At 42.8% G+C, this 27,147-nt stretch overlaps 1 protein-coding gene and 1 long non-coding RNA gene across 2 annotated transcripts in view; one reads left to right on the plus strand and one right to left on the minus strand.

Moving 5' to 3' along the window:
* On the minus strand, window positions 1–14,464 carry LOC121140815. The gene is made up of 2 exons (XR_005877741.1): window positions 14,357–14,464; window positions 1–1,026 (listed from the first exon to the last, which is right to left on the minus strand). It is a non-coding gene; the product is annotated as an uncharacterized LOC121140815 (long non-coding RNA).
* Lap3 (leucine aminopeptidase 3) overlaps window positions 14,385–27,147 on the plus strand; it is an 18,562-nt gene continuing 5,799 nt past the window's right edge. Inside the window, exons 1-9 of the mRNA XM_005068795.4 lie at window positions 14,385–14,574; window positions 16,362–16,477; window positions 17,848–17,902; window positions 18,276–18,381; window positions 19,327–19,486; window positions 20,944–21,108; window positions 24,162–24,320; window positions 25,513–25,637; window positions 27,034–27,122. Coding sequence (XP_005068852.2) covers window positions 14,473–14,574; window positions 16,362–16,477; window positions 17,848–17,902; window positions 18,276–18,381; window positions 19,327–19,486; window positions 20,944–21,108; window positions 24,162–24,320; window positions 25,513–25,637; window positions 27,034–27,122 — 1,077 coding nt within the window. The 5' untranslated portion in view covers window positions 14,385–14,472. The remainder of the gene's footprint in view (window positions 14,575–16,361; window positions 16,478–17,847; window positions 17,903–18,275; window positions 18,382–19,326; window positions 19,487–20,943; window positions 21,109–24,161; window positions 24,321–25,512; window positions 25,638–27,033; window positions 27,123–27,147) is intronic.

The following is a 27,147-nucleotide window of genomic DNA, read 5'->3' on the forward strand; positions in this document are numbered from 1 at the left end:
TTGCAACGTTTATTTCTTTATAAGACAGTGAGATGATGCATTTGAGAAATAGTTCAGTGGCTAAGGGTGCTTAACTACTTTCAGAGGCTACAGATTCAGTTCCCAGCACCCACAAAAACCAGGCAGCTCACAACTGCCTGTAAACTCTACTTCCATGGGGATCCAACAGTCTCTAGCCTCCTTGGGCAGCTGCATGAACATGACACATAAAATTAACATACACACAAATCTATACAGATAAATAATGAGACTTTCACTTATGTATGTGGGTACAGACTCCTCAGAAATGGCATAGAAGAAAAAATCAGGTAACTTAACTGTTATAAACAAACAACAACAAAAACAACAAAAAACCTATTTCCTGGATATTTTCATCTCTCTCTCTCTCTCTCTCTCTCTCTCTCTCTCTCTCTCTCTCTCTCTCTCTCTCTGTCTCTGAGAATTTATTCACCACATCTCTATCTGTCTTGTAATGTATATTCTTATATTCTTCATTATATTATATAATATACATACACAAACATATATGCATACAATATGCATACATACATCTGGTTTAGTCTGGTCTGGTAAATACTTTTCTGTTTTTGAGACAGGGTTTCTCTATGTAGTCCTAGCTGTCCTGGAACTTGCTATGTAGACCAGGCTGGTCTCAAACTCACAGAGACCCTCCTTGGTGCTGGGATTAAAGGTATGTACCACCATGCCTGGCCTGACAAATGCTTTTACCCCTATGCCTATGGCTTGTCATTCCTGGCGACATTGGGTAACAGAAACACATCTACTTTATAGAATGATGGTTCTGACAACTCCTAGAGTTACAAATAAAAACCCATTCAGACAAGTAAAATAACTGTGTTGTGACTCTGATTTCTGATGCAGTCAACAATGTTTGCTGAACACGCTCTTTATCAATAGCTGTAGAGGCACTGGGAAGAGTCACAAAGAATATAGAGCACCTCTTCTCACAACCCACAGAGAATCAGGAATGCCATGCAACCAATTTGATAGCTGTGTCAGTATGACCTGTGAAAGAAAACAAAACTGGAGTAAGCTGTTAAAAGTCATACCCAAATAGGATCTTACCCAGCAGGGACTCAAGAGATCACTTCTCTGGGAAACTAAATCTGAACTTGAAACAGACAAGAGGAGACTGTTTTTGTTTAAAAAAATATTGACCCCTCACCTGGACCTACAGTATTATAATGAGGGCATCTCTGTCTTCACTTTGTGTTAGAGTTCAGCTCCATCGAAGTTCTGAGCCACAGGATGGAGGTGTGATGTCAGCAAAAAATGAGGAGTCTCACTACTGGTTGTATTTCAAACAGATGATATCGAATAGCTCAAGCAGTTTTTATTTATACAAGTTCTAATGCATTCAAGCATGAGCAATTGCAATACATTTCTCTTTCATCCTTTTTCAAAAACCAGTAACATTTACCCATTTTATTTTCTTTCTCTCTTCCCCACTCCATTGACATCATTGATCTTTACCCCATACCATTAAATTTTATATTACAAGCCAAATGATTATATCTAGCCAGGCACATCTTATTGATACTGTACCCTAGCCAGCATCAAACATGCGGTTATCCAAAAGAGAGAGAGAGAGAGCAAGATAGAGACTCAAGCCTTATGATTAGTCCTTAAGATGTGATATTTTTATACTTTTGTAATCAGCTGAGTGTATGATGCCATATGTAGGTTATTATTTTCAGGTGTGTCAATTTCTAAATAATCAGTGTATCAACTTTATATGGACAACAGTTGTAATCCTAATCTTTATACATTCTGAAAATGGTAATGATTACCTAAGGCTTTAACTGTTGGGACTAAATTTTTATTCTTCCTGGCAGTTTCTATGTGTACTTTTACTTCCAAGGGAACTGGGAGTTTTATCTGGAAAAAGTATCTAACCATTCATATCCTGGTGCCAGAGAGATGTCTGATCTTTCATATCCTTCATCTTTTCCTTATGTGTCTCTTTAAGATTTTATAGTCATCTTTCAAGAAACCATCTCCCAAGTTCTGAAGTTCTTTGTAATATAGTTATGTCTTTATTGGGATAGCTAAGTAAGCAAGAATCATTAACCATAGTGAGTTCCTCCTGCTTACTCAGAATGACTGCAAAGGCAGCCAGGGGTGACTGGAGAAACTAGTTTCCGTGAATGACTACAAAGAGGCTTATTGTTTGCTTCTTTAAGATCAACTTTTGTTCCCAGGTAACTCAGCAACAATCACAGCTGACAAAACAAAACTAAGAATTACCATAAGAATAAGCATAGTGAAAGTGAGAGAGGTCTGAAGCCCAAGAGCTCCCTAAGACCAACACAGGGATCTGCAACATCGCCTCCACAGGTCCTTCCAGGTTGATGGGGTTCTCTAATGGACTTTGTCATAAAGAATTTACAAAACATTTATGCGCTGATCCCATCGGTGATGGCATGGCTTCTGCCAACTTTGGGTCTATTTTTGCTGAAGCCACAGAGATAACAAGCAATAGAAGACACTTGCTCAGCACTTTGGTACAGGCAACCCAGTCTCCACTGTCCCAAGCTGTCCCAAGCTGATGTTATTTTTTCCCTGGGGAGGGGATGATGAGCTGACTGAGATGTTGGCATCTCTAGCCATACAGGGCTATCCCCACAACGGCCATATATCCTAGAGGCCATATAGACAATGTGAAAGGCAAGAGGGCATACCCGTACTCTTGGTCCAGGTCACTTTCAGATCTCAAGGATCTGTTTTTGAGGGAAGGAGGGGGGTGTCGAAGGAGACTGCTCAATAGTCAAGAGTGCTTTCTACTCTTCTGGAGGTTTGTAGTTTGGTTTCTAGCACCCATATCAAGCTTCACACAGCCACCTGTAACACTAGTTCCAGGGAATCTGACCTACTCTTCTGGCCTCCACAGACACACATACGTTCAGCATCCATTCACACAAATACAAGTAGAAGTAGGCAAACTAAAAACAAAAAGTCTTCTTTGAAATATTCATCATCATTCAAAATAAAACTGCCATTGGCATTGCTGAAAACAATACTGTTGAAATGCTGTCCCTCTCTGAAAAGGAAACATGAGGTAGGTCAAAGAGCAGAATGAGGTGGTTTAAATGAGCATGGGCTGTGGTGGTGGCACATGCCTTTAATCCCAGCACTTGGGAGGCAGAGGCTGGAGGATCTCTGAGTTGGAGGCCAGCATGTTCTACAAAGTGAGTTCCAGGACAACTAGAACTGTTACACAGAGAAACCTTGTCTTGAAAAAACCAAAAAGATTAAACATAGGTAAATAATGGCCTTCACAGGCTCATGTAATTGAATATTTGGTTCCCAGTTAGTGGAACTATTTGAAAAGGATTAGAGGTGTGACCTTATCAAAGTCCATAGCTTTCCTAACTAGTTGTCTGCCTTGCAATTGTGGTTTAGGATATAAGCTTTCAGCTACTGCTCCAGGCCTACCTGCCTGTTGCCATGCCCCATGCCATGATGGTCATATATTCTAACCCTCTGAAATCATAAGCCCCTGGTAAACCCTTTCTTCTATAACTTGCCTTGGTCATGTGATCACAACAATAGAACAGTAACTAAGACAAGATCCTTCTCTGGAAAAGAAAGATGAAAATTGAAGGACAGGTGCTTGCTGTCTCAAGCTGTAGGACAAAAGCCAGGAAGTCTCACAGAGCCTATAGATGGTGCATCTGTGGGATAATGGGACAAAGCCTAAGTGTCTCAGGCCAAATGGCAGTTAAGGATAAAACAGTTTTGACAATGTCCTTCGTGACAGCAGGTTTCAGAAGTTTCTTCAAGAATCTGTGTCACCACCTTTGAGACCTTTGAAGCTTGCTAGCCTGGTGGAACTGTGAGTGTCTGCAACCTGTGTTTGCTGGGTGGACTGTAGCATTGGAAAACTGCTTCTTGGATGGCAGACTCATGAGGACCAAACCTTGTGGATACAAAACAAGTGGCCCTACCTCTGAGCAACATCTCCACTCCTTGGTTTTTCCAGACAGGTTTTGGTATGCACCTTAGGATGGCCCCAAATTTGTGACCCTCCTGTCTCCACATCTTGAGTGTCAGGATTTTGTGGGGTCCCCTTTTTCCTTGCAGTCTGTTGGCCACTAGTCCATGAGAATGAAGGGGCAAAAGCAACAACAGCGAGCCTTAGACGGCCTGTGACTCTGGCAGGAATACCTTTCCAGGAGATGTTTTCAGTGTGACAGATCACTTTTATTGCACAGAATAACAGATCTATAGGATTGGTGCATTAGGTGGTATGCTCCTGTCATATGGCACGCCCTATGAAAGCAGCTAGATCTTGTTACTTAATTACCTTGTGGGCAGCAGAAGAGTGTTTGCAGGGAACGGTGTCAAGGTTCATCCTTGAGATAAGTCAGGCATCCGGACCTAGAGACATCCTCCAGATAAGGCTAGGTAGAGAGCAGGAAGACCTGTTGGCGGAGGTGGGGGAGGGGGCCTCCACATTGTGCAGAACCCAAGGAGAGCTGCTAAACTATGGTAGACTGCAACATCTGACCAGTGGGGCTTCCCAACAGGATTAGTCATGCACTACTGCATTTGAACATGTTTTAACAGTATGACACATGTGATACTGTGACCTCAGCTGTTCATTCTCACTTGTACTTATAAATCCAATCAGTAAAATTGGGTAGGCTCAACAAGCTTGATCAGCAAATAGAAACAGAACATTCAACATCAGACCTCACCAGGACCCCTGAGACTAGTAGCACCCACAGACAAACAGGCAGCTTTACCCAAAGGGTCCAAGAGACCACAAAAGATGTCTTGTTTTCTGGGTATGTTAGTATTTCATCACTTCAACAAATACCTGAGAGAAGCAATTTAAGAGAAAGGAAGGTATGCCTTTCTGCGTAGCTGCAGGGGTTTCGGTCCAAGGTTGACTGACTTTATATTTACAGGAGGTGGTGAGATGGAATATCATGGTGAAAGGGTATGCTCAAGCTGAGATGCTCAACTCATGAAAGCAGGAAGCAGAGAGAAACAGATGGGAAAGGGTCAGGGCAAGATAATAACCTTCAAGATCATCTTCCCAGTGACCTATTTGCTCCAAGCAGATTCCACCTCCTAATAATCCATAGATGATGAACTCCCTCATGATCTAATCATGTTTCAATACTGTCACTAGCCAAAGTCCAAGCCTTTAATACATAAGCCTTTAATACATAAGCCTTTATATTGGGAGAGGCACTTCATACCCAAACAACAACCTTGGGGCTCAAGATTTAAAGGTGTGTCAGCCAGCACTATGGCCACATTTATTGATGATGCAGAAAAAACTAAATGCAGGTGGGGTCCATTGGTCTACCAGTGGCTACATCTGCTCAGTGCACAGACATCATTTAACTGAGACTGGATATAAACTTCCCACCCAGTGAACCAAACTCTATGCAGCAGTAACGGATGTGCAGCCTACTGCTGCCATGTACAGTGAGTGTACTTACTCACGGGCTGTTGCCAAGGGCCTGACCATCTGGTATGGCAAAAGGATACATGGACTATTAAGGAATTTCCTGTGTGGTAGCTAGGACTATAGAAGCAGCTTGTCTGCCTAGAAGGACAAATATGTGTCCTTCATAAGAATGGCCATAGGAAAAGCTTCTGAAATGAACATAAATGGAACTGTCATGCCAGTCAAGCTTATGTTCTATGAACAATGATCAGTCACCTAATACAGCTATGGGCTGGATATGGAAGTCCACTTTGGATGTGAACATGGAGTGAAGTCTGTAAGATGATTGTGAAATGGGACATGGCAAAAGACATGTGCGAATGTGATTCTTGCCAATGGACCCAGACCATCCATAGAGAAAAACAAACAGAGAAACTAAGGCCTAGGACATGCCTAGATCTGACAGATTGATCCCGTTTAACTCCTTACTCTAGTTGTGGGCATCAATGGTGTCTCAGTGTCATTGTCAGCTACTCAGGGCATGACAGTTTTAGTTCAGTTTGTTATGAGGATCCCAGAATAACCACAACCACTTTCAAGAACTCATGTCATGTTTTTGGATATCCCATGAGATTGCACAATAACTGTGGGACAGGTTTCATTTCCCAAGCAACAGGTAATTAGTGTATTTCCTGGGAATACAATGGACTTACTGTGCACCCTGTCATCCACAGGCCAATGATGCTACTGAACAATGGATGTCCAACTCACACAGCATTAGGGCAATGTGGATACTAATCCCTGCACTCCAACACAAGGGAAATACTGAGGTTTGTGGGTGCTTAAGTATATAAGGCATATGCTTCTGGTAGTCAATCTGTGATATCAAATCTCAATATACCCAGTCATTCTTTTTATTCTTTGTGTTTTTTCCTAGGTCTGTCTTGCGGTTCAGCTAGCAAGGTACACCATATGTAGGGTCCTTGAGACTAATGTGGAGGCAATGGTTTCCCAGAGTGTAACCCTTTAAGGGACTTCCATGTCATCGCTTTTTTGTTGTTATTGTTGATTTTTGTTGTTGTTGATGATGTCGTAGTTCTGGAGTTTTTTGTTTTTTATTTTGGAGTTTTGTTTTGTTGCATTGTTTGGCTTTTGATTTTTTCTTTTTTATTATTTTCCCTTTTATTGAAAATAGATTCTTTTCTCATACAATATATCCTGATTACAGTTTCACCTCCCTCTACTCCTAGTTCTTCCCCTTCCTCCAGATCTACTAACCCCCTTTCTGTCTCTCATTAGAAAAGACTTCTAATAGATAACAAGGAAACATGACAAAATAAAATATATAAGAAGAAACAAAAACTATCATATTGAAGTTAGACATGAAAACCCAACAGGAGGAAGAGTCCCAAGAGTAGGCACAAAAGCAGGCGCTCATTCTCACTATCAGGAAGCCCATTAAAAATTCTAAGCTAATAGCTATAATTTATACACAGACACCTGGTGCAGACCCATGTAAGTTCTGTGCTTGGTGCTTTTATCTTTGTGAGCTCATATGCTCCTTGCTTGGTTGATTCTGAGGGCCTTCATCTCCTGCTGTCCTCCATTCCCTCTGGCTCTTACAACTTTTCTGCCTCCTCTTCCTCAGGATTCCCTGAGTTCTGAGGGGACGGATTTGATGGAGACATTCCAATTTAGAACCTCTCTCTTCATAATGTCTGACTATGGATTTCTGCATTTGTTTCCATTCTCTCTGATAATGACTGGATAAGGCACTGATCTATGAGTATACCAGAATATCATTAGGAATCTTTTTATTTATTTTTTGCCAATAGTTGTGGTTAGATGGAGTGTTCTTTGGGCATATGCCCAAGAGTGGGATAGCTGGATCTTGAAGTAGATTGATCCCAAACTTTCTAAGGAACTGCCACAAGTATGTACAAGTTTCCATACTATCATCAATGGAGGAGTATTCCCTTTGCCCTACATCCTTGCCAGCACGAGTTGTCCCTTGGGATTTTTATCATGCGGACAGGTGTAAGATGTAATCTCAAAGTAGTTTTGATTTGCATTTCTTTGATGACTAAGGGCGTTGAACATTTAAGTATTTCTCAGCCATTTGAGTTTCCTCTATTCAGAATTCTCTGTTTATATCTATTTTAAAATTGGATTATTTGGTTTTTTGATATCTAGTTTCTTAAATATTTTATATATTTTGTATATTAGTCCTTTATTGGATTAGAGTTGGTAAAATCTTTTCCCATTCTGAAGGCTGCTGCTTTGTCCAGTTGACGGTGTCCTTTGCCTTACTGAAGCTTTTCAGTTTCATGAGGTTCCATTTATTAATTGTTGGTCTTAGTGCTTACTATATCCGTATTCTGTTCAGAAAGTCATCTCTGTGCCAATACATTCAAGTCTATTCCCCACTTTCTCTTCTATCAGGTATTTGATCCACTTGTCGTAAGTATGGGTCTATTTGATTTTGCTACATGCAGACATCCATTTGATGAGCACCATTTGTTGAAGATGCTGTCTTTTTGTCCAGTGTGCATTTCTGATTTTTTTAAAAAATCAAGTGTGAATTTATGTCTAGGCCTTCAATTCAATTCCACTGGTTGACGTGTCTGCTTTGATACCAATGCTATGTGGTTTTTATTGCTATAGCTCTGTAGTACAACTTGAAATTGAGAATGGTGAGACCTCTAGAATTGGCCAAAATTATTTTACCTATCCTGGGTTTTTTGTTTGCTTGTTTTTTCATATGAAATTGAGAATTGTACTTTCAAGGTCTATAAGGAATTATGTTGGAATTTTGGTGAGAATTGCATTGAATCTGTACATTGCTTTTGGTAAAATGGCCATTTTTACTATTTAAATCCTACTGATCCCTGAGCTTGGGAGATCTTTTCATCCTCTGATATCTTCTTCAATTTAAGTTTTTATCATTCAAGTATTTCACTTGCTTGGTTAGAGTTATCCCCAAGATATTTTATATTATTTGTGACTATTGTGAAAGGTGTTGCTTCCCTGATTTCTTTCTCAGTCCATTTGTTATTTGCATACAGGAGGGCTACTGGTGTTTTGTTTTTGTTTTATTGAATTAATCCAACTTCTATCTTTTGAAAATGCCTTGACTTCAAAATTTAAGTATAAGGATATGTTACTCGGAAAAGGAGTTTTTGCTTATGTTTCTACAGAAAATTAAAAGCTGAGGATTCCTTCCAGGCTTCTGTGGTTTGACGAACCAAGACCCCCGGAAGCAGTGGATTAGATGTTCCAACAATTGAAACAACTAAGATGATGCAGTCTTACAGACCCCGAAAATAAGGACTTATACAGGTTTCTGAGTTTTGTTATGATCCCTATGGTATGAATAGCGCCCCCTTCCAGCATGAAGCAGTTTGGAATGAGCGATGTCCCAATTCCCATCTTGTTTATAAATCTTTGTTTTCATTTAAATGGGTTGTTTATAATTGGCTAGTGATCACAGCCAATCTTTTTTAATGGTAAAAAAAGGGAATTATGGTATGGGTATTGTTTTTCATTTATTGATACAAATTCAAGGTCAATTTTGTGATGTGTATATTTCTCCTCTTGATTAAGTATTGTGCTTATACTGATCTTTTAAAATGTAATGCAGAGTTGAATACAGACTATAGATAATTACTTATAATAGAATTTAGTTAGGTAAGTTAGGTTTTCTAGATATACAGAAATATATTTGAGATAGATAGTCTTCAAACCTTTCAAAGACCTTCAGAAAATGGCATTTAAAATGGTTTAGGGTTTTTCTTGACAATGAGAAATGTCTGCTCCTGGCAGCACCAATTACGTCTGAGAGGAAGATGGGCATCGAAGAAACTTGTTATGGAGTTTGCTTTCAACATGGCAAGATTAGCCATTTGGGCAAGAAACTGCTCTTGCCTTGACTGACTGTTGCTGTATAAACTGGACATGCAGGACCCACAGGAAAGTGACTGCTAAACTCAGTCTTACAAGGTTCCTGCTTCATGGAAGAGTCTACCAGACTTTCTGCAGACACAGAAAAATGACTGACAGACTGCCAATGCAGATGGACAGTTTGAAATTTCCTGCTTTGCTGAGAAGTGTTACAGACACATTGTGGCCTATGGGCTGAAGATGGATGCCCCAACGTTACAGAGGAACTTCAGGTGACTTCCCAGGCAGCAAGATGTCTCTGTCAATCCTAGTGTTTATATATTATCCTTCTGTGGTCTTTGATGGAGTTGAAGACAGATAGTTATAATTATAGTTTTCCTTATTTATGATAAAAGATAAGCTACATATAGAACTTTAGACTCACAAGGATGGGATGGATGATATTTTCTTTAAATCTTGCTGAATGTTGATAGACAAAATATTGTAACTGTATTCTTACTTGATAACTGTTCTGTTATATATGATTTGACTATGTTAAAGTTAAGAGCTTTCTTTTTGTTTAAACAGAAAAGAGGAGATGTTGGGGAAGTCCTGTTATTTGCCTGTTATTTGTCAATAAAGCACTGTCTGGCCTATAGGGAATCTAGATAGGAGGGACTAGGAGTCCAGGAGGATTCTGGGAAGGAGAAACACAGGAGAGTCAAGATGTAATGCCATGGAGGTAGGAAGCCCGGAACCATTCTCTGGTAAGAGAAATACTTAGATTAACAATTATGGGGTAATTACTTAAGTCAGAGCTAGCCAGTAAGAAACAAGCAAGGCCAACAGCTTCATAATTAATATAGCCTCCTGTGTGTTTATTTGGGACTATTGCGGATCTAGAACCAGGCGGGCAGAAAGGCTCCACTCATAGAAAAAGCTACTTTTTACACTTAAGGACCTCTATCACCTTCATATATGGTTGGTTTTAAGGTCTTTTATTTGTGCTTCAAGTATGTTGTAATATACTTGGCCTGCTGTGGTAGGATAGCTGGGCTCTAGTGGAGACATAGTGCTCTGGCTGTTATTGATTGTGTTTTTGTCCTGACATCAACATATCTGGGTTTGGGATGATTATAGTTCTAGGTACTGATTTCTGCAGTTGTCTTTGTTAGGTGGGAATTTTGTCCCTTGGTTTCTGTTTCCTCTCTGAATTTCTGGAGAATGTGCTGGCTGTATGTTGCCTATTTTCCTGGCCTACTCAGCTGCTGGGATAATGGGATTATTTGGGGAATGAAGATTAGGGGAGAAGGTCTTTGAGATCAGTTGGGAATAGGGTCAAAAAAGGAAGGGAGATCTCAGCAGGTTTCCTGCTACAGAGCTGGGGATGAGACTGGAGCGGGGAAGGGGGATTGGATCTCAGGAGCAGTAGGAGAGGTGGGGGTCTGACTTCAGCCTACTGTTGTCCTGAGAGAAGTGGTCCTTGAATTGGGATCTGGGACAAATCAACAAGTGTGTGGAGGAAGGTAAGAAGGGGAAAAGTCCTAGGATCCACAGGAGATGGGAGCAGGGGCCAGGGAAGGCTGCCACCCATGGATGTCCTGCTGCAGAGGTGGGGATGAGACTGTTGGCCTTTGTTTTTCAACGATGAGGATTAAAACGAGGATTCTGGTCAAATACTGTGTTGTTAAACTGTATTTCCAGCCCTCTCGTCTCCACTTGGGTGTCTAATGGAGGTTGATATTCCTCATCTTCCCCCTGAAGACCTGCTCACCCACAGTCTTTCAATACATATTTTCAAATGACTGCATGAGTGGCTAGATGGAGTGAGGGGCTGCCTTGGAGGTAGAAACAAACTTACATTCTTTCCTCTGACCTGAAACCACAGAACCATCCTATTGCAAGAATCTAGACTAGTATTATTTGGATACTATTGTATCTTTTTTTTTATGTTTCTATTACTGGAAGGTAACAGGAAAGATCAATAGTAGGGGTACAATTCACAGAATCAACCACTTTTCACAGTGTATGAGTGACAAAAATTTATTCATTTATGATCTCCCCATTATTGACCTGTCTTTCTTTACCCCGGACACCAATGAAAATCTTTCTTACATTCTGTCTTAGTTAGGGTTTCTACTGCTGTGAAGAAGCACCATGACCATAGCAACTTTTATAAAGGAAAACAGTTAGTTGGGGCTGGCTTACAGTTTCAGAGGTTTAGTCCATTATCATCATGGTGGAAAACATGGCACTGTGCAGACAGACATGGTCCTGAGAGTTTTACATCCAGACTGGCAGGCAACAGGAAGAGGGAATGCCATACTGGGCGTGGCTTGAACATAGGAGACCTCAAAGCTTACCCTGACATTGATGCACTTCCTCCAACAAGGCCATGCTCTCCAACAAGGCCACACCTTCTAATAGTGCCACTGCCTGTGGGGGGGCATTTCCTTTCGAACCACTACACATTCTAAGAGACTAGAACTTTTCCTGTACCTCACAGCCCAGTTAATTCACCTTGAAATCATTTAAGACTTCAGACTTATGTCCTCTTATATAACAGTCTCTTTGTTTAGCCTGCCTTAAAGAGAACCATGTGACAATTGGCCTTACTTGTGTTGGATTTCTCATGTGACCACATGAGCAAGGCAAGCCAACACATAGCTTTTACATAAGTTATGTGTGCTTCCATGTCCCTGACCCGGAGAGCAATATACATGTGTCTGTGTGCGTGCTATGATAATCGTCTGCTGAAAACATTAAAGAGGTCAAAAATAACCTTATAAAACAAGTAAGTGTTGAAAACAACATGGACAGAGATTGTAAGACTGTTTTATTATCTTTACTTTCCTGAGGTCTCCTGAGTCAGGTAGAATCAGGGAACTTAAATTCCTTGTAAAGTGTGAAAGAGTTCTGTAAAGTCTCCCTCATTCCTTCCTCCTGTAATGCTTTCTGCACTGTTCAATAAAAGAGAGAGCAAAGCATTATGATGGGGACAGACTCACAAGACAGCACCAAGGCAGACACAGATTCAGGCTCATAACATCAGACAGACTGGAGACCATCCAAAAAACATAGACACAGGCAGATAAGCCAGGAATTCAAACTTGGGTTCACTCTTGGTCAGATTACTCCAAAAGAGAAGGGTTTTAATTTCTTTCCTTAATGTGGCACTGACACTGCTCTAATGTGTTTAACCAATGCATCTCTTAAAACACAGCTCTCCCTGCAGCATCTTCTGCTAAGATCATCTTTGGTTCTCTGTTGCCGCCCTCATCCACAATAAATGTTGCTTCCTGCCTTTTAAGAGTCTCTTTAATCCAGCAACACTCTCTTTACTCTATTTTTATTTCAGGCAGACCTGATCTCTCCACCCCATGCCAAATAAACACTCTCCCACACTCTTCCTGATCCTGATGTCCCTTTTAATTATCTACTGCCTTCTCATGCAGTTTATTATCAGGAAGTCACACTGGCACCTGTCCTGTTCTTTAATTAAATGTTGCTGTCTCAACTGGACTTAGATCATACATTCATTCAAATATTTATGAGCACCTTGTTTATATAGGCCCTGGATACAGACCAGATCTTGGCACAAATGCACAAAGGTGAAAGCCACAGCCCCTCACAAGAGCAGGATACAACAGATTAGCTCTTTGAGACTGGTTGATTTGGGAGTAGAAGGAGACACATAACCCTCATGGGGAGGGGGTGGAGACATTTCTTGGAAGAAATGACATTGGAAATGAAGGAGGCTGAAGGAACTTGAGTGTATTACGTTAGTAACCTTTTGGTCACCATGACAGAAATTTCTAAAGCTTAAAAAGAGGAAAGATTTTCTTTAGTTCATAGCTCCCGAGGTTTCCATCGTCATCTGACCCGTAAGTTTAGGGCCAGTGATAACAATTATGCTGAAAGCACATGGTGGAATGCCTCTTCACAGCATTTCTCTCAAGAGCACACTTGAAACCTGTTCTGAATACAGCGCGAGGTGGGACCTTTGGAGGATCACATGTCTGGTGAGAGGAAGGAGAGATTTGCGGGTGAGAGATCTGCAGACATAACTTACGTGGAAAGTTTACTGGGAAAAGGGAAGGGAGTGGGGAAGGGAAAGGAGAGAAGGGAGATCCAGGAGGTGACTCTGCCAGTGCTGCAGGGTTAGCACCCTATTCCAGGTCCCAAAGGGGCGGGGCCACGTTTGCCTGGATTACAACAAAACCTTCCAATTTCTTTCTACTAGGTCCTACGTCTTAGTCTTAAATGTTTCACCTCCTCCTAGTAGACCACGAGCTTCTGACACGAGCCTTGGTGGTGGTGGGGATGGGGCCTACAGGACCGGTACGATGATAGCCCATATCCACACGACTCTGCATAAGACAATCTGTAAACAGTTTTGTAATCACAGTACTTTATGCCCCTACTAGATAATCAAGGATGGGAGATATGCTACCCTAAGTATGCCATTTGGGCATAAATATTTTGCGCTAAAGGCAACTTGAACAGAAACAAATTCAAGAAGAACTATTTTTGGGTCTCCCAAACCCAATGCAGGACATAAAACTCCCATATAAACTGCACTATCCCCAAATTCTATCACCAGAGGTGAGGAGTCAAGGAAGACAGAAATTTGTACAAACGAACCTTGTTTAGCTAATCCTTACATTCTTTTAATTTTGCTTTACCCTTAGCTACTTTTTCAGAGCCATTACTCTTTGTTCAATATAAGCACTTACACCTAACCGCTTTCAGGATCTTCATTTTTCAGCAAGGGCTTCCATGTATGCACAAACTTGTTAAATAAAATCCACATACTTCTATTAATCTGTCCCACACCAACTTCTCAAGGCTTCTGGCACACGCTTGCGCACGCAGACCCGCACGCCCCTGACAACGCAAAATCACGACCCACGACGCCTACCCCCAACCATAGAAAGCCCCGCCCCATGGCCTGCCCCCATCACCACACCCCGCCCGCAAGGCGCGCTAGCGCGTCTCCGCCCAGTTGCCGAAAGCCCCGCCCCTAGGAACCCGCACGCCCCGCCCCAGCACCTGTTCCGCTTCCCAGGCGCGGGTCCGAGACCCCGGAGGTCCCGCCCCCGGGCGCGCGCCCACCCTCGCGCCACGTGCTCTCTCCGGAGGGCGGTGACGTGGGCCGAGCCGAGAAGATGTTTCTGCTGCCTCTTCCGGCTGCCGCGCGAGTCGCGCTCCGCCGCCTGGGAGTGAGACGTCTCTGGGATCGGGGTCTCTCCACCGCAGACATGACGAAGGTGAGTGGCGGCGGCTCACCCGGGCGGCCGCGGGTGCTCTGACCTCGGGCGGCGGGGAGGCCGGGCTGGTCCAGGCCGCGGTGTGTAGGACCGGACGCGCTAAGTTGCACAAATGAGCTGAACAGAAAAGTTCCCAGGATTTGCAGGACACCAGCCTGAGCCTGGCCTGCGACGAGGATGGCCAGAGCTGTTTGCTGAGGGCGCGCTCTTTCCTCCAGCCTGGATAGTGCTGGGTTCTGAAGTCCAATCAGAACTGCACGCTCCACTTTACTGAGTCCTCCATCCAACTGAGCTCCGAGAAATTACACGAGCCTACTTCATCGATCCTTTGAGTCCTTGTCGAAATCCTAGAAAGGATAGCCGTAGCATTGTCCCAAAGTCCGCTAAGGTTCCAGAGTAGCCAATCACAGGGCCAGAACCAACCCCCCCACACACACACACACTTCCGAAGAGAAATGTCAGTAAAGGCCCCGGGGGAGTAAGCTGCTGGATTGGGTTTTTGGAGAAAAGCATTTTCTTTTTAGGGAAAAGGGCTTTGTCAGAGAGGTCATCTTGAAATTGAAAGAGCGTCATTTCCATTTAGCTGGGCTGAGAGAAATTGTGAAGGACACTTAGATGTAAAGGGTCTGCTCTGGAAGGGTGCTGGCTCATAGGAATGAGTCATGCTTTGAGATCTGGTGAGGGAGGAATGTTCCAGGTGGACTTGTGCTCAGGTCCCGTTCAGTTATCACAGATAGCAGGATTAGGCAGACACCTGTCAGTGTGATTTCCAACCCTGTGACCAGTCTGCCCAGTAACAGTGGACAGCCTTAGCTTGGTCTCGTGTAACCCCAGGAATGAACAATTTTGGGAAAGCTAGAAGCTGGTAGTTACTGTGCCAAGGAAGCCAGATTTCTTCGGCAGAAAGATGGGGTGCCATGTGGCCCGAGTACTTGGGCATTTTGGAAAGGACCAAGGACAGAAAGAAGGCATGTGCATTGTCAAAATTTTACCACCCAGGAGCTAGTGTGTCAGGATCTAGGCTTCAGGTTTTTTCCAAGACAAGGTATAGTCCTGGAATTTGTTCTTAAACCAGACTGGCCTTGAACTCATAGAAGTCCACCTGGACTGTGTAATGTGCTCTCTCTGCCTCCTGGGTACTTGGGATTAAAGTCCTGTGCCACCACCACCCAGCATGGGAAACAGTATTTTAAAAGCCATCGATTGCCATATGAAAGCAAATGAGCAGTGGTTTTACATCTTTCTTTCAGGTGTGTGGGGCCTGGCACTGGTGAGGGAGATAAAGCGTCACACCACTAAGTGCCTAACAGACGTTCCTGCTTCTGCCCTCCCTGCAAAGTTGTGTACTTCCCCCTACCTGATTGACAGGCTGCTTACTAGACAATGGGAGCATCCTAACCTGAAATGTGAAGTGCTCCAAAATCGCAGGCATTCTGAGCATTCCCCTGACACTTCTGCAGGCACAAAGTCCTGCAGCCAACCCAGTGACTGGCCGTAGTCAAAACATAAAGCATTAAGAAGGATTGTAACCTTGAGTCAGTGTATCTGTAACAAGTGATTTTTGTGTTTAGGGTTGGGCCCAGTATGTCTCACATACCCCAGTCCAGTAGCCCTGGCAGGGATTTTGGTTGCTGAAGTAGGGGCTGCTGCTCTGCTGATTGCCTCTGTTCTTACCCCTTGGGGAGGACGCAGTTTTAATGGAATTATTTGTCCCTTCTAGAGTTTGGGCAGTCATAGCCTTCTAAGGGATGTATTCTGACTGTATTCCTCTTTCTTAATTTTCTCAGGGTCTTGTTTTAGGAATTTATTCCAAAGATAAAGATGATGACACACCACAGTTTACAAGTGCAGGAGAGAATTTTAATAAGTTGGTGGCTGGAAAGCTGAGAGAAATGTTGACCGTGTAAGTATTACTAACTACATTTGGGGCTCTTTTGTGTCTGTGTTTGTTGACTTGTGAGACAGGGTCTCACTGTGTAACTCTGATTGTCCTGAACTATGTAGACCAGGGTGGCTGACATCATAGAGATCCACCTACCTCATTCTCTGGAGTGCTGGGATTAAATGTGTGTGCTGTGGCACAGGGCGGTGTTCCAGTTCTTAAAGGCCCCAAGATTGAAAGATTCTTCTCTGTGTGTCCAGTAAAGTTAATGGGGCCCCTGCTAGCTGGTTCTCTGGAAGTGAAAGTAGGTTCTGGAAGAAGCTGGTCAGTTGTTTCAGTGTGGGTGGGTCTGTAGTTCTGGGAAGTCACGTGGTTTCTGTCCAGCTCACAAACTTATTATGCAGCATTGACAGGGATCCAGAAAGGAACCAATTTCCTCAGCCCACTCCCTAGGCTTGGGTTCACAATTCCTGCTTTCCTGTCTGGCGCCTGCATCTAAATGTTTTCAACTAGTTTAACCACCACCTAAGGTCTTGCCCTTTTATGCTTGGCTGGACTTTGATAGCTTTTCAAATGTTAAAGTACAAGAGGATCATCTGATTAGCAAGAATACAGCCTAAATCCAGTTGGCCTGGGGAGGATCTAAGATCTGACCTCTCCTAGATATCTGATAGTATAGGACTTGTACCCCCTCTTAGTTCCTAGCCCTGCATGTGTACCTTAAATCATTAATCCAGAAGCTGACCTGTTAGAGTCGAGAATGCACAGGTCTTGCTGCAGGGTCACCATGGGCTACAGCCTAAGCCTCTGGCTACTATAGAGTCCCTCTTTTGTTTAGAAATTGCCATGTCCCTCATCTATCTCAGTAAACAATATATGAGAAACACCTAAGCTGGAGACAGTGCTGTCAAGTCAGCCACTTTGGTCACCACTCAGGCTTTCATTTTGGTGTTGCTTCTTTTATTAGAAAGGTTTCCATCATCTAGTACAGCCACCATCCAGTGCTAAGATCCCCTTGCCCTTGCATGGCATTGCTTTAAAAAAAAAAAGACATGGCCACATTTCTTAGCCTAGGCTGAACCAGAACTCACTGTTCAGGTGGCCTCAAACTTGCGGCAGTCCTTCCTCAGCCTCCCAAGTTCTGGTATTACAGGCATGTGTTATCTCACCTGGCTTCCCCGTTGTTTGTAAATTGATGTTCCTGTCCCATGTACCTGGAAGTTGACCCCAGGTCAACTCTGAAGAGTCTGGTTTGTATGCATTTCGAAAAGCCCTGTTAAGTAAAATACAGAATAGAAATGGTTAGCTAGTGTCTCGCTAATGCTTAGTTCATTTACCAAGAGATCAGCACAAACTATAATGTTTAAAACATCCGTTTCCTCTTGCTTTAGATCTGGACCTCCTCTGAAGGCAGGCAAAACCCGAACCTTCTATGGTCTACATGAGGTATGGAATGAAAGTCATATTCATCTGGCAAAATCCATATTGAGACCTATATGCCCATTACTGTGGCTGCCTCGTCCTGCTTGAACTTTTCTGCCTGATCTTAGTTTCATTCCTATGTTAGCAGAAGCATTCCTTATGATCATAAAGGAGAATGGCTGTCTCCTTCTAGCTTGTTTTCCTCAATGTGGAGGAAGACCGCCCCCATGCAGAGTTGTTTGGAGAATTACCCTCACTCTGCCTTCCCATCTGTTGAACTTATCAGCACACAGGGCTCTTCCTTGCTGAACTTAGTGTGGCTCCCTCTAGCATTCCCTCCTGGAAAGGGGCTGTTTAAAGAATTCAAAGTGGTTAACTGGGTGTGCTTGTGGATCAGGACTTCCCCAGTGTGGTGGTGGTCGGCCTTGGCAAGAGATCAGCTGGAGTTGATGACCAGGAGAACTGGAACGAAGGCAAAGAAAACATCAGAGCTGCTGTTGCAGGTTTGCTTGCTCTGTGTTTAATAGCTGAAGGCTCCAAGGGTCCCTTCCTGAAGACAGCCTTCCCTCTTCTTGTCCATTCGCTGCACGCTCTCATGCAGTGTCTCAGCAAGGTCAGTGTGTCTGAACATGCTGAGCCTCACCTAGGGAAAGAGGCTAGCTTGTGACATTCTTGTTACTATTTCTGTTTGCTGTTGGGAAGTTCTTATAACTGTATTTTATCAGATATTGTGATTCTTGATGGTTTTCCATTTTGTAATGCAACTGTGGTGTTGCCCAACTTTTGGATGACATGGAATTGTCATATTTACAAATCAAAGAAAACAGGAGCAGAATGTGGGACGCTTATTCATTGCTAGCGAAGTGTACAGGCCTGTCCCAGAGGGTTTGATAGGTGGTTTGGGGGAATTGAGGTCGATGCCCTTGAGTCACTTTGTTGCTTAGCAGCAAGGGGAGCTTTTCCCACAGGATGACTGCCCCAAATGCACTTTGAGAAACACACTGAGGCAGTGGTAATTTGTTTAACTAATCCTTGTTCTTGGATATATCATTAAGTTTACTTTCAGAGATAAGTAGGTATTTCTAACTTTTATTTGAGAGTTTTTGCTGACAGACTCGTAATAAATGCTGTTAATGATGGTCTTTGCTCAGTTGCCTGGATATAAAGTCAATGCCATCATTTCTTGGTCCCTTTAATCTGGCAGTTGGGAAGCTTTAACAGCAAACTCTAGTGCTTCAGAAATGCTACTAGTAATACCTGCCTCCCACTAAGGGTCTCCCCATTTGTGGGATGTGCCTTTGACCTCTGGACTGTGAGGCACATAGCCATCCACACTTAATGGAAGCGGAAATGAAAATTTAGAGCCAGAACCATCAGTTGCCAGTTCTGTTCCCCTGGCACCCCGGCTCGTGCCTGCTTTATGCTGACTCACTTTTCTGCTTCTGAAGCGGGATGCAGGCAGGTTCAAGACCTGGAGCTGCCTTCAGTGGAGGTGGATCCCTGTGGAGATGCTCAGGCTGCTGCAGAAGGAGCAGTGCTTGGTCTCTATGAGTTTGATGACCTAAAGCAGAAAAAGAAGGTGGCTGTATCAGCGAAGCTCTATGGAAGGTGATGGAAGGAAACCGGGATTATGGGTGGCACTCCCAGGCACTCTGACAGCATGCCTGCTTTCCAGTATCTAGTAGTGCTGTGTGGCTTGTGCTTGTCCTACTTACTGTCTCAGCCCTCTTAACAGTGTGCTAATTGTCCCTCAGCTCTGCATGTGTGATTCCTCTGTGGCTCCTGAGAATCTTCTGTGCTTGCTGGTAACCATCTTAGTAGATGTACTTGCTGGTTACTAAGATGTGCCTGCTGGTTACTCAGAAGCATTCCCAATGTTGGCTCTTCCCAGAATGGAGGAATGACTTGACAATATCCTAGTGAGCTTTAATCCAAATACTTCCCATTGAACTCACATCTCCTGACATGCTAAATGCTAGACCTATATGGATGAGATTATTCCATCTTTGCCTTTATGGCCCATGGTGGGAGGTGCTTTCAGAAGATAATTGACGGTAATTATTCCAGCCCTATTCTAGTTTTGAAGGGACAAGTCTCAGCTGTCAGGAATAGACAATAAGAGATCTTCAGTTCCAGGAGCCATGAGGCCAGTGAGTTGCTGTTGGTATAGAACAGTGGTTAGCATCTGTTAGAAAGTGGTTGGGAGTGAAGGTTCTGCAGCTAGTCAACTTGCATTTGAATTCCCTCTCTGTCACTTACTTGGGATAACCTTACTTAAGTGACCCAAATCTGTATTTCTTTGTTCATTTGTGTAGGAGAGTTGTAATCCTGGTGTAGAGTTTTGTGTTTTGAGAGAGGGTCTCATTATAAAGCCTTAGATTTGCCTTGAACTCACAATCTTGCGGCCTCAGCCTCAGCAGTGCTACAAATACAGGCATGTGCCATCATTCCTGGTTGATACCATTGTATGATAGTCCAAAGATAAAATGTGTCAAGTGGTGGCACATGGTAAGTATTCTGAGGTGCCAGCTGTTGTCTTGCCCATCTCCATGTTGCCACATTAACTGCTGTCAAAGTGCTAGGACCATGCAACACTCCCCTTACTGCATTCTCTGGGAAAGCTAATCCTTGCTGTCCTGTGGGTTGGGATTTAGAGCCTTTTATCCAGGCACAGTGGGGCTGCAGAGCCTACAACTCCACATCTTCATGTTTGCTGCATGCTGAACTCACAGTTAGTACTTGGGACTGCCATTTCTTTGTAGTAAACTGGTCTCTGGGGAGGAATCTCTGCATAACCTTTACATATGGGTTTAAAGCTACAAATACCTATCACCCCCCTATACCCACACATTTTTAATTATGCAGGGAAATCCTTGACACTAACTGCTTAGTCAGATCTCTCCTGCTTCCTCAGCAGGGCCCGTTTTCTGCTCACAGAACGGCTCTTGGTCTTGTGCAATCATTCTTTGTTTGTAGTCTTGATTTTTTTTAAGATAAGTGCCTGCTTAGCAGTGGAAAGGTCAGTGCTCTTGATGCTGTTTGAGAATAACTTGTTTCTTCCACAGTGGCGATCAGGAGGCCTGGGAGAGAGGGGTCCTCTTTGCTTCTGGGCAAAACTTGGCCCGCCTGCTGATGGAGTCTCCAGCCAATGAGATGACACCAACCAGATTCGCTGAAATTATTGAAAAAAATCTCAAAAGTGCCAGTAGTAAAACAGAGGTCCATATCAGGTAATTTATGACTTTGTCATAGACTCTTGGGATGTACACCTAAAAGAGCAGTGGCAGTGTGTGCTGTTTGGTTTTATAAGTTAATCTGACACAAGCTATGGTCATTTTGGAAGAAGGAACCTCAATTGAGGAAAAAACGCCCCAACCAAATTGGCCTGTGGGTAAACCTGTGGTGTATTTTCTTGATTGACAATTGATGTGGGAGTGCCTAGCTCACTGTGGGTGGTACCTTCCCAGAGTTGGTGGTCCTGGCTTCTATAAGAAAGCAAACTGAGTAAGCCATGATGAGTAGGCAGTAAACAGCAACCCTTCATGACCTCGGCATCAGCTCCTTCCCTGACTTCTCTCAGGAATGGACTGACTACCTTCCCAAGTTGCTTATGGCTATGGTGTTTTATCTCAGCAATAGAAACCCTGACACAAGGGAGAACCTAAAATTGAACTCTCTGTGTTCAGAGGCGTAAACTGAGCTCAGTAGCATCTATGCACAAGGTCAGATAGAGTTACAGGGTTGCATTTAGTGTTTTGTTGTTGTTGTTGTTGTTTTTTTGTTCCATGTCCCATCCCCTCTCTGCTCACCTTTATGAGAGTTTCATGACTTCATAATATGTTGTGTGAGGTTTTTTTATCCATTTTATTGAGACATAATTTGCATACTATACAGTTCATTTCTCTTGAGTAAAGATTTAGGAGTTGACTCTCAGCCTAGACACATGGGGGAGGGCTTAGGCCCTACCCCAAGTGATGTGACAGACTTTGATAATCCCCCATGGAAGGCTTCACCCCTTCTATGGAACAGAAGAAGGATGGGATGGGGGGGTCTGTGAGGGACATGGGAAGAGGGGAGGGAGAGGGAACTGGGATTGATACATAAAATAAGATTGTTTTTAATTTAAATAAAGAAAAAGATTATAAAAAAAGAAAAAGATTTAGGAATTGAATTCCTAGGTCAAATGGTAACTGGTTACCTTTTTTTAAAAATAATTTTATTTTACATGTGTGGGTATTTAGCCTGCATGTATGTGTATGTACTTTGTGCATGCATCATGTCCAAGAAGATCAGAAGAGGCTGGTGGATCCCCAGGAATTGGAGTTACAGTTATGAGCTACTATATGGGAGCTAGGAATTGAATCTGGGTCCTTTGGAAGAGCAGCCAGTACTCTTAACCATTGAGCTCTCTCTCCAGCCCCTGGTTCCCTGGTTAACATTTAAGGAGCTTACATGTTTCGATGTGTTGTCCTTTCTACATTTCTGTTTATGATGCAAGTAAAGAATGCAGAGTACTGACTGGGTGTAGGGTGAGAACCCACCTGCCCATGACCTTGGCTACAGTGGGAGGCATTCCCAGACCTCCCAAGTACTTGTCAGTGCTCCGTGATGAGACTTGAAGTTCAATTCCTCTAGTTTGCATTTCCCCTTTGAAAATTCTCTTTAACTGTTAAACTCCCAAGTTTGAACTTTTGGGAGGCTTCTTATTAAATTAAATTAACAGGTACCTGTTTTACTTCATTTTCAAAGTTTTTTCTCAAGGGATCTTTTTATTTAAGGGGATTCTACAACACTTAATTGTGATTAGAGGGGTTTTATTTGTTTGCTTTAGACAGAATGAGGAAAAAATAAAGTATAAAAACCAGGGAACTCCTGAGTAGTTCCTATGTATGGAGTCTGTATATGTGTGTAGACTCTGAAGCATCGTCCTGTCTCAGAGAAGGAGATGGCAGTGCTTGGCTGTGTCAGCGAGTAGTTTGATGCTGCCAGGTCAGGGGAAGCATAAGATTTGCAGGAGCAGGCGCAGGGCTTTGAGTGAAAATGGAGCCCAGCAGAGTCCTAAAGGTCACTTTAAACATTAACAAATGAGGCTTCGGGTAAGGTGTGCAGTAGAGCCTTGGGAAACAACAAGGTTTGTGGGTGAGCAGAGGGAAGAGTTCAGAGACCAGCACGATGCATGGGCAGCCTGTGACTCATGCTGTGATGTGGCAGTACCACACCCCATCCAAGATAGGAGGGTTTGCATCAAAGAAATACAGTTCTTCCAGAAGGGCTAGACAGCAATAAAACACCAAGTGCTAAGGCCTGGAATTAGAAATGCCTACAGGGTACAGCTATGTTTCTTTTGATGAGATTTATGTTTCTGGTTTTCCTTTGAAATAACGATGGGAATTTTAGTGTGATAGCCTGACTAAATGGGTAGGCGAGTACAAGAGTGGTCCTTGAGTCTGGTTAGTGTTAGTTTGTCTGGCAGTTCAGGCCTCGTTATTGTGACTAGAAACCAACACAGAACTCTTATTCCTTACCCTAGAAAGAATAGCAATATGGCGTGTGTGTTCTAGTTTAACACTGAGGTGGAGGTTCATGTTACTTGCACTGAGCCTGTGTTTACTGAGAACTAAATAGTTTTCCCTTTAAGACCTCTCAAATTGCACTGGGAGCTATGAGAAATGGTGTGCAGTGTTGAAAGATAAGCAAAGACACAGGATATTTTATTCCTGTTGGTGTAGGATAGCTTTATTGAGTTTTTGTTGGTTCATTTGTGTGTCATTATTAGTAAAACAAAAAGCTGAATACCTTAACAATCTATAAAATCTCCTTTTGTGAACCCACAGTCTTGCTAATTTCATTTTCAAATTAAAACAGAAACACCTGAGTAAGTTGGGGAGGACTGTTATTTATTGACTAAACACTATTTGTTACCTGATAGTGCATTAGTTTTCACGTATAAGTTCTCTGAGTAGTTGTGTAATTCTTGGTAGGGGAATGCCTGATCTCATTTTTCAGTTGAAGTATCCCCAGAGTCAAGTCTTGTGCCAGTAAGTAGACAGAAGCAAACAATAGGTCTGATCACTGGCACCTTCAGCCTCTGTCCAGTGTTTCTCCTGGTGTTGGGGATGGAGCTCCTGGCCTTGTGCATACTAAGCAGGTGCCTTGCCACTGAGTACACCAGGTCCTCTTTAGCATTTGAATAACTTGTATGCTGTACATTTTTTAGCATAATGTTGAAATTTTTCTAAGTTGTTTTGGAATACGTAACTGTATCTCTTTCTTTGCCCTGTAGACCCAAGTCTTGGATAGAGGAACAAGAAATGGGCTCGTTCCTTAGTGTGGCCAAGGGATCTGAAGAACCACCAGTCTTCCTGGAAATCCACTACACAGGCAGCCCCAATGCAAGTGAAGCGCCCCTGGTGTTTGTGGGGAAGGGAATTACCTTTGACAGGTACTTCTTGGGGGTGTCTGTACGCTTTAGTTTAGTGAATGCTATGTATGTATAGTGTGGTTCATAAGCATGGGGTTTGATCAGGCCCTGCACGTTACAGGAAACATATCGTGCTGCTGGTTTTGAATTGTAATGCTAACATATGCCAAAGACAGTTAGGAATTTTATATATCATGGTTTCTGATCCTAGCCCTGTGAGCTTTTGTGACCAACAGGTGAGGAAACCACAATTCAGAAGTTATTTGTTCAAAGTGATACCACCAAGTAGAGTCAGTTGGTAAAGTGCTTGTCATGCCCGCACACATGCAAGCATGCATTACACAAATATACATGCACATCACACATACCTTCCTTATGCCTTTTCTCATTCAGTAGCCATCTGCCACCAGCAGGTGTCAGAAGACCTATCACCTGTCTGTCCTGTGTACTTGAGAGGAATGTTCCAGTGTTCTGGGAGCTTGTCAGCTTTCTTTAATAGCCCATGCCTTCAGGTCTCATGGGTTAATCAAATCAAGAAAGTTTTTTTTTTCTAAAAGACAGTCTTTGTGGGTATCAGGTGTTACTGAGAGCAGACATGAGTCTGTATATGTGGATTGGTAGTATATGATGAGGTTTGCAGTGCCACCTGGTCAAGTTTCATCCAAACAGAAATTAAAGGACCTGCCTCACTTACTCATATTTCTGGAATTATGTTTTATCTTTATAAAGACTGCAGAATTGAAGTAATTCAGATCACAAGTTTAGGAATTTGACTTTCTTTGGCAGGGATGTGGTGCTTTTGTGTGGTAATGGGCTCTGAGTTTGTGTGGGGTTTTGTTTTGTTGTGAAACAGTCTTGCTATGTCACGCCATCTGGCCTCAGCGTTGAAACCCTGCCTTAGCCTCTTGAATTGAGAGGCACACAGCACCACATGGGGTTTGTTTGTTTGTTTGTTTTTAATATTTTTACTTATTTATTATGTGTGGTATATATACATGTGGAAACCCAAATGCCACAGCAGTCATACGGAAGTCAGAGGAATCAGTTCTCTCCTTCCAACATGTGGCTTAGGAATCCATCACAGATCATCACCATGGCAGCAGGCACCTTTATCCTCAGCCATATCACTGACGTGTCTTTGTTTTTAAGAAAGTGATTTGGGCTTTCAACTTTGCTGTCATTATTGTTGCACACTGTCTCCTTTTCCACATAGTGGAGGTATCTCCATCAAGCCTTCTGCAAATATGGACCTCATGCGGGCTGACATGGGAGGAGCTGCAACAATATGCTCGGCCATTGTGTCTGCAGCAAAGCTCAATTTGCCTATTAATATCATAGGTAAGTAGGATAAGGGTTGCTTTTTGAAGTGCTTCCAAAGTCTAGTCAAATGATAGAACTGCAACATCAAGCCATTTCCTTCCTTCTAAAAAGATCAAAAGACATTTTTAAGTAGCTTTTCATCAAACAGAAGCTATTTGGCTGAAATAAATGTTTTCTGTCTGAGGTGACTGAGTTAAATGTGTTTTGCAGCCAGCAGGCTGTAACTTGTATTGATTTGTTTTACTTGGGCAAAAGTGGCCAGCCATCAGGAACATATATGTCACGTTTGTACTTTACTCCAGCAAGAAAAACTGAGTAGCCGGAGTGGAGGGCATTATCTCAGGCTCATTCACTGACTGACGCACAGGACTGTGGCTGATTAGTTTCCTGACACAGAATAAGCAATTAGTATACAGGGTCCCCTGGTATTACACAGGCAAACCTCCAGAAGCAGTGCTGGGAGTTTATAGCGTTGCTAATACCAAGATTAAGAGGAAGAGGGAGTTGGGTTTCATCCATTGTGTGGGAAGGTAAAATGGTACTTTAAATCTGTCTGTCTGGAATCTCCCTTACCTAGCCATTTATTTCAGCATCATAGTCTTTTTGTTCTGTTATTAGTCCTTTTTAAAAAAACTTCATTATTGGAAGTCAAGATGCTGACATTTCAATATGGTTCCACCTCTTGAGTACTTTTAACATGTCTCCTAAGAAAAGAACATTCTATGTAATAGTAATACAGTTACCTTTCAAAAGAATCGATACAATAACCTAGTAAGTTTCCAAATAGTCCAAAAAAAGTTCATTTTGTTTATATGTGGTATTTTCTAAGGGTTTATTTTTTAATTATGTATATTTGTGTGTGTCAGTGTGTGGTTCTGTGTACATGTGCATACAGGTGCCCATGGAGGCCAGAAGATTGCATCAGAGTCTCTGACACTGGAGTCACAGACTGGATGCTGAGAATCAAACTCAGGTCGTCTGGTAGAGCAGTATACACTCTTCTTAACTTTGAGCCATCTCTGTAGCCCCTATATTTAGTTTTAAAGTCTAGATCTCTAGCAAAGATAGCACATTGCATTTGGTTGCCATGTTCCTTTACTTTTCCTGCCAAAAGATTCCCACCCACCCATTCCTCCTCCTTTCTTTCCTTCATGACACTGGCAGTTGAAAGGTCCAGGTAGTTCTGCTGTCCTGTAACTTACATTTATTTCTTCTCGATTAGAATCAGTTAGACCATGCTACACATGTTCCTGCTGACCTCAGTTGTGCCATTTGTGATACCAAGTTTTGTCACTTGTAAAAGGGAAGCTTGTATCTGGTATGCTTTTGATGGCTTTCTAGCAGCCTCTTGTCCCATGGGAAGTTATTTTTGAATCAGGCATGTCTCATGTTCTTCTTTATGTTTTCTCAATAGGTTTGGCCCCTCTTTGTGAAAACATGCCTAGTGGCAAGGCCAACAAACCAGGCGATGTTGTCAGAGCCAGGAATGGGAAGACCATTCAGGTTTGTGAGGAACAACAAAACATGG

Source organism: Mesocricetus auratus, unplaced genomic scaffold (genome assembly GCF_017639785.1).
Source record: "Mesocricetus auratus isolate SY011 unplaced genomic scaffold, BCM_Maur_2.0 Super-Scaffold_100006, whole genome shotgun sequence".
Classification (NCBI taxonomy): domain Eukaryota; kingdom Metazoa; phylum Chordata; class Mammalia; order Rodentia; family Cricetidae; genus Mesocricetus; species Mesocricetus auratus.